Genomic DNA, 8,052 nt, shown 5'->3' with positions numbered 1-8,052 from the left:
GTCCTGCGTAAGCGACGAGAGTTTGACGCTGTGGGAAGAGCGCAGGCTCGGCTTAACAAGTATCGTGGATTCGCTTACCCTGCTCGCCTCCGGTGTTTGCATGAGGGTCAGATTCACCTTTCTGACACTCCGGAGTCAGCTGCTTTGTTTTTGGACTCTATTAAGTGAGGTAAATCTTTCGCTCTCCATTGTTGTTGTTTTTGTTCTTGATGACGCTGTAGAGAGTCGGACAGGTCACAGAGTCTTCTCTGACGGTTTCATCCCCTTCACGCAAAGTTCTGGACCATGAAAGCGTGACTACACGAAGAACAATTTCATTTCATACACTTTAGGGTGTCTTGAACTATATTATCGTATCTATTCTCTCTTCTACAAGAGAGAATGGATGCGAATATAAGCAAGGCAATGCATGCTAATATTGGACTTTTATTCGCTTATTCATGCATCAATATTATTTCACTTTGTTACCAATATTTTTATATTTTTGTTTACATTTTATTTTCCAATTTTCTGTGGAGAGAGGACTGTAGATGTGTAGGTGGTGTTCAACAGTGGCACAAAAAGTGGGTATGCAGTGCATGCAACGCATAGGGTCGCAGCACCAGAGGGGGCGCCAAAACCCCATCTGGAGGGTGCCGATTATGTTTTCTCATGCGCTTCAGTGCGCCTTACGCTCCTTCACCTCACGCACATAATGAGGTAAATCTAGCACGAGTTTCACACTTAATGTATCCTCATATTCCAGGGGGGGGGGGGTTTGGGGGCGCGAGCATATGTTTTCTACACTGACGTTCCTTCCTTGAGGGGGGGGGGGGGTCGCCGATTTATGTTTTTGCATCCACCTGAATAATGTGCAGTTGCGCCACTGGTGTTCAATATTCATCCTGGGGCACTGATGCGGTTTTTGGGTATCCTGTTTGTTTCTGTGATCACACTGTTTAGATACAGTATTGTGAAGTTATACTTAGGTTTTATGGTGACTTCTTTTGGGATGTTTCTTTCCTGCCATTTGGGGGCAGGATATGGGAGGGTATGTGCTGCTTGTCAAAGGGTTTTCTTTTGCCTTTTCTTTAGTCGCTCCACAATAATCTTGGTTTTCTCCTCTTCATGTCTCTTTTTGGTCTCAGTATTTCATTCATCTCCCTCCAACATCATTCATAGTACCTTAAGCCAGTATGCCTCGACCACTTAATCTCATTTCCTGGAATGTCCAGGGTTTAGGCCATGTAATCAAGAGGAAGAAATTTTTGACTTTTTTAAAGAAGCAAGAAGTAGGCCTGTCGTGATAAACGATAAATCAATTAATCAAACAATAAATTAAACCTATCGACCTCATTTTAATTATCAGCTTTACGTCTCTTCCTGCCTTTTTTCTTTCTCTTGATGACACTGAATGAAAAAAGGCTCAGCTCTGGTGCTCTCCACTGACCCTCCCTTCCTCATTTTCTTAGTGTAATATGTCTAGCTCACACTACACGAGTTGTCGCCGACTGTTGGCCCATTTTCAAAACCTGAGAGACACATTAGCTGACAGAAATCCTAGGTATAACGGTTCGATCGGGTTCGATCGTGCTGTGTGGTGTCCAGCCACATGGGCACAAAATAATGGCTACAAGTCCAGTTAAATAATTTTAAAATCAGGCATTAATCAATGCTTTACTAGAATCTACCTGTGATGCATGTGACTATGGGTTCAATTGCCCTTTCAGACCATGCCCCTATTTATTTATAATTTGGATCTACACTTAATACTGTGAGGACTCCCATCTGGAGATTTAATACCTCGTTCTTGAATAGCAACTATTTTTGTACCTTTGTTAGGAATAATCTTTCACAGTACTGGTCTGATAATGAATCTTCTCCAGTTTCTTCTGCCATGATTTGGGATGCGGCCAAGACCACCTTACGAGGACAGCTAATTTCCTATGGCTCTTTTCAGAAAAGAGTTTTGGAGGAAAACAGAAAAAAACTAGAGAATGAGGTGTCTAGGTTGGAGCATATACATAAACAATTTCCTACATCAGGGAATCTGAAGGCATTAGTTGTTGCTAGGACCAAGCTAAATATGGACTATACTCGCCATGCCCGCTGTTACTCTATACTAAGTAGAAATATTGTGAGTTCGGTAACAAGTCAAGCCATCTGCTTGCCTATCAATTAAAGAACCAAATCAATGATCGCTCTATTAATATGATAACATGCAACGGGGATGTTACCTGTGTTCCGTCTGCTATTAACACTTTCAAAGACTTTTATAAATCCCTTTACACGGCTGATAAAATCGAATCAGACACTGGTTCCTATTTAGATGGTGTTCTTTTGCCCTCAATTTCAGAAGAGGCTCGCTCTGCCCTTGATGCTGCTTTTACACCTGAGGAGGTCTGGGTGGCAATCCAGTCAATGCCGAATGGAAAGTGCCCTGGTCCAGATGGATTTCCACTGGAATTTTTAAGAAGTTCTGGCCCGAGATCCATCCCATCTTTTTACCTGCTATAAACAATATCTTAGCGGAGGTGTTCCTCCGTCCTGGAATTTTGCCTCCATCAGTTTATTGTTGAAGAAAGATAAAAATCCCTTAGATTGCACATCCTATAGACCTATCAGTCTCCTTGATGTTGGTTCAAAATTGTTGCGAAGGTGTTGGCACGGAGACTAGAAAAAATTCTTCTGAAGATAATAAATCCCAACCAGACAGGTTTTGTGAAATCTAGATATGGAACAGACAACGTGTGTCATGCACTGAATGTCATTCATTATCTTAATCATCATAAAGACCCTCCTCTGATCATTTCTCTCGATGCAGAAAAGGCCTTTGATCGGGTGGAATGGCCCTTTTTATTCTTAGTTCTACAGAAATTTGGCATGGGCCTTAATTTTATTAACATGATTAAAGCCTTCTATTTCAATCCAGTAGCCATGGTAAATACTAATGGTTTGCTGTCTGATGGTTTTTCTGTACAGAAGGGTTGTAGACAGGGGTGCCCCTTGTCACCTTTGTTATTTACGCTGTTCATTGAACCTTTAGCTGAGACTATTAGATCTAACCCAGACATATCTGGAATTAGGATAGGTGAAGATCACCATGTGATCTCTCTTTTTGCAGATGATATCCTTTTATAATTGAAAAACCCAGATAAATCAATCCCGGCTGTACTTAGTTCCATAGATGAATTTGGCGCTCTTTCGGGTTATAAGATTAATTTAGGCAAGTCTGTCACTTCTCCTCTCAATATCCCTCAAGATATGGTATTTTTCATACGTCTAAAAGAGGTTTCAAGCACTTGGGCATCTTTATCACCCCTGATCTGTAAGACTTATTCTCATCAAACTACTCCCCCCTAGTTCAGAACATTAAGAATGATCTGTCGAAATGGTCCACTTTACCTATATCACTTCTTATTAGGGTTAATACAATAAAAATGAATATTCTCCCTCACTTAAACAACCTGTTTCAAAATCTTCCTTGCTACTTGTCCCTCACATTCTTAGGGTTTGTCTACCCAACATGCAGCTCTATTACTGGTCTGCCCAGCTTAAAATTATGTCAGACTGGTTTTCTAGTAGAGACAACCGTTTATGGCTGGGCCTTGAATCTTTATCATGCTGTCCTAGAAGGTTAAGCTCTCTCCCTTTTATCAATAATTTAGATTAATTGGATTCATTGAAGGAAAACATGGTAGTTTACAGTACTTTGTTAGCTTGGCAAGACATAAGGAAATACTTGAATATTCCTCCCTTTATCTCAATTCGATCTCCCCTGACTTTAAACCCGGACTTGCCAACTTCTATTAGAAGTATTGGCCTATTGAACTGGTCCTCTTCTGGTCTGACTAATTTCTCTGATCTGCTGATTTCTGGTTCCATTAAATCATTTAATCAAATCAGGGACATTAGCAACATCCCTCAAAGAGATTTTTATAAATACCTTCAAATTCGCCATTTTATGGAGTCATTGTTTAGGTCCAATGCATTCTGTAGGAAACTGACGGATTTAGAAAATACTCTGATTTCAACCAAATCTCCCAAGGGCCTGATTTCCAAGTTCTATGCATCCTTACTCAGCTTCAAACCATCAAGCTTTGACTGTAAAGCGGCTGTGAGAACGTGATCTGCAGGTGAAATTCAGTCCTATAGATTGGCTCAAGATTTGCAATGGAACCTCTTTCCTCAATGTACTTCTATTTCTATACATGAACAAAATTTCAAAATCTTCAATAGATCCTACTATACCCCTGTTCGTCTCCAGAGAATGTTCCCCGACCGTTCCAATCTGTGCTGCAAATGTTTGAGGCATAGAGGTACATTTTTCCATCTATTCTGGTCATGCGAGTTATTATTGACCTTTTGGAGGGACGTCCATTCTGTGACTGAAAAGGTTTTGGGTGTTTGCTTTTCCTTGTCCCCTATGTTTTACCTTCTAAATGTATCCCCTAACCATTTGAATGCACATTCTAAATCTTTGCTTACAATTCTCTGTTTTCTTGCTAAGAAGTGTATTTTGTTACAATGAACTTCACCAAATATGTGGCTCACACAGATTTCTGTCATCCTTCCTTTGGAAAAGCTGACCCATGATCTTAATCACAAATCAGACACATTTTCGACACTTTGGGGTCGTCTTGAGTCCTTTCTGCTTGGTCCCTAGGATTTTAGTATTTTACAGCTCTATTTTTTTCTCGCCTGTTTTTTTTTTGTTTTGTTTTGTTGCGTTTTGTTTTTTCCTCTTCTCTCTTGATGAGAAGTCTGGATTGTTTTATGTATATTTTGCATGTTGTCTGAGATTGTTGCAAGTGGGAAGAGATTTCAATGAGATAAAACTAATATTAAAAATTTAAGCAATTTATTTGCTGTATTGTATGCGGACTGTTGCAGGTAAAATTCACTAGCAGTAAATATTGTGCTAGTATCAGTATTGGACCAAAGAAAGCAAGGCAGTTGCAAGTCTTTAAAATTATGATGCTTTTGATGGATCAGATAGACTCAAGAAACTGTAAGAGTAGTTGCGCGAAGGGGGTTTGGGGGGGAGGCAATATTCCTGTCAGCGCCCCTGGGCCTGACTAAAATCACCACTTATTGCAATAAATGCATTGGGGTGTTGTGTCTGTATCTTGGCAACAACAGAACATGCATTATCAGCAACAGCTGAAGGTGGGATGTAAACAGCTGCCAAAATAACACTTGTGAATTCTTTTGGTAAATAATATGGATGGGAACTTAATGGCAAGAGTTCAATGTCTGGACTGCAGAGACGAGGCTTCACAGTAACATGTCCTGGATGACACAAGCACTGCTAATCCACCTCTTTTCTTTTCCTGCTGCTCTTTAAATCCGTCTGCTCGTATAGTCGTATATAGCCACGACTATATACGACTGGCAGAGGGATGCTGGAATTGGGGATATAATCCTGCAGCCACGTGTCAATAAAAGATATTATACTGCATTCTTTCTGAGTTTTTGTCAGGGTTACATGTTATTATGGGTGGAAGAGATGGTTTGAACTTCCTCCTCTCTGCTCCCCACCACGCTTCCTGTTCAACTCCTCTGAGATTTCTGGCTTCAGTTGTGGAATTATTTCAGCTTTTCCAATGTTAACCAATTGCTGTAAGCCAGTGTTTTTCAACCACTGTGCCGCGGCACACTAGTGTACCTGATCGTCAGATGTACCGTGGAAATTATCCAATTTCACCTACCGTATATTCCAGGATATAAACTGCTACTTTTTTCCTACACTTTGAACATGCGGCTTTTCTGTGGATTTTCCTTCAACCACCAAGGGGCTCTTTAGCAGGAAGTGAATCATTGGAAGTCAAAATTGGAAATCAAAGAAGAACGCGCTGATTTTCATTTAGAACAAGCACATGCTAGCAGCAGGCACGACGGAGAAATGTTTTCAGACTCGTATGATGCAGCTTCTAAGTTGAGGAGTATCGATCTGGCAGTAGAGGAGGGACATAAAGCCGATGCACAACTCAGCGTGAACAAAACCGGATTTGGAGACGGAGAACTGCGGTCCTTAATGTATCCAGCAGTTATTAGTACGCAGCCCTCTGCTGGGTCCTTATGGGAAAGCGAGAGCGGCAGAGATACCAGCGGCCTGTAGCCCGGTGCAGCTTATGTATGCAAGTTTCCAGAGCGGGGGGAGGGTTCAAAAAATTTGAAGGTACGGTTTATAGTATGGTGCGCTCATAGTCCGTACAGTACGGTAATTGGTCTTAAAAGATTTTTTGAAAACGAATTAATTATCTGCAAATAATGTAGTGTTGTGGCACTGTTCAGGTGTATTTTTGAAGTGGACATGTTAAGTTCAGTTTGAAATAAGAAATGTAAAATATGATAAAAATAAATTTTTATGTTTATTTGATTCCTATTCAAGGCACTTTGATAAGAATGACTATTGTAATATAGGCGACTACAGAGTATCTTTGTTTACATTTTTGGTTGGTGGTGTGCCTCGTGATTTTTTCAATTAAAACAATGTACTTTGGCTCAAAAAAGGTGCTGTAAGCCACCCTGTTGTTATGGTTACGCATCATAACAAAATAGCAAAGTATAAAAATGACTGGCAAAAATCAGCCCAGCTACACCGCATCCAAATCAAGAACAGTTGTCTAAAAAAAGCAATTTTCCCCAAGAAAATTTTCTGACATTTGTCAGAAATGAAAGTTTGAAAAAGATCTCAGTGAAAGTACAGAGCTACTCCAACGTGCCACCCTGAGCAGCGCAATACTAGAAATATAATATGTCAAGCAATTTCTGAAATTCTTTAGTTTGGTTTTTACCCGGGTGAACAGCTCTACACTGTAACCTGGAGAGGTTCATGATATTCCAGATACTGATTGGTTAAAACTCACCTTCTGGCTGAGAGAGCAGTGCAGCTGCAGGAGAACCAGAAACAAGCAGCTGAGATTAGCTCCTCCAAAGCAACAGAAAATCAGCCTCATGATGACTGGAACAGGACAATATCAGGACAGTGAGCCTAGAGACACATGAAATACGTTGGACTGTTCCCACGTTGTTTTAATGTTGGCAGAAAGCTGACAGTGGGAGTTAGTTCGGCTTTCAGCTCCTTGTGCTGGACCAACCTGGAAAGACTCGAGGCTCCACGGTGGGTTCCTACCCAGGCTGGCCTCGTAAGCAGCTCTCTCGATCACCGACTAGAAAAATGTGACGCAGATGTTACTCTGAACTCACCTGCTGAACAGAGTCGTGTATCATCAAACTGTCACCACGTAAACATCAACACAGCTGTCTCACGTTCACCGGAATGATTCCAGTGCTCTCATTGGTCCACGTAGTTAAAACGCATCCCCTCTTCAGTTGTTCAGCAGTAAAGCTACTTAATGGTGCCCTCTGCCGGCTTGGAGCGTTATTTCAGCAAATAAAAATGTCAGGAGGTGCGCCGGGTGGCTTTACCATCTCGGTCTCGGGCCATTCCTTAAGGGTGGACTGGGACAATGTTCCAGAACGGGAACTGGAAGCTAAATGTAATTCACTTTAATTCAGGTCAGATTGTTGCTCCTGTTGTCCCTGTATACATTAACTGTGTACCTGACCTTCAGCATCACATGAGACTTGAGACGACAAAACTCTCAATTTATTGTAATAATACAGAGGATGATTTCCAAATTCTTCTGTAGTCAGGTTATCATTGCACAAAGCCAAAGAAACAGAACAACAGACATTTATTTTTCTGATCTAAATCTAAAGAATTTAGGAGAAAGTAGCATAAGTTCTTTGTTAATGGTAGCTTCAGTTTCTTTGAATCACAATAAAGAAAACAGAAGTAAGTTAATTTCAGTTCATTATCAACTGATTTAAACAGGATCATTTTCCTAAAATAACTGCCCAAGTCATTTTTTGCCAAACGATTATTTAGGCAAAAAAATATATATATATATAAAAAAAATCCCTTTTGGCAAAAAAAAAAAAAAAAAAGACTTAGGCCATTATTTTAGGAAGGTGACGATTTGAACTATCCTCAAAGTTCAGGCCCGTGCCAGCAAGGCAACTTCAGTGATCAACTATTGATAAAAACAAGAGCAAACACTGAAT

The 8,052-nt window shown here is 40.6% G+C and overlaps 1 protein-coding gene across 1 annotated transcript in view; it reads right to left on the bottom strand.

Annotated features, from left to right (window-relative positions):
• The window catches only part of LOC106938780 (nucleotide exchange factor SIL1-like), an 18,064-nt gene extending 10,795 nt beyond the window's left edge, over positions 1-7,269 (bottom strand). Inside the window, 2 exon segments of the mRNA XM_015020940.1 lie at positions 6,852-6,976; positions 7,083-7,269. Of these exon segments, the coding sequence (XP_014876426.1) occupies positions 6,852-6,941 (90 nt within the window). The 5' untranslated portion in view covers positions 6,942-6,976; positions 7,083-7,269.
• Positions 7,270-8,052: the final 783 nt, after the last annotated feature.

This window comes from Poecilia latipinna, unplaced genomic scaffold, assembly GCF_001443285.1.
Source record: "Poecilia latipinna isolate Pla-1442-1.1 unplaced genomic scaffold, P_latipinna-1.0 Scaffold2689, whole genome shotgun sequence".
Taxonomy (NCBI): Eukaryota; Metazoa; Chordata; class Actinopteri; order Cyprinodontiformes; family Poeciliidae; genus Poecilia; species Poecilia latipinna.
This window is presented reverse-complemented; position numbering and strand designations above follow the sequence as displayed.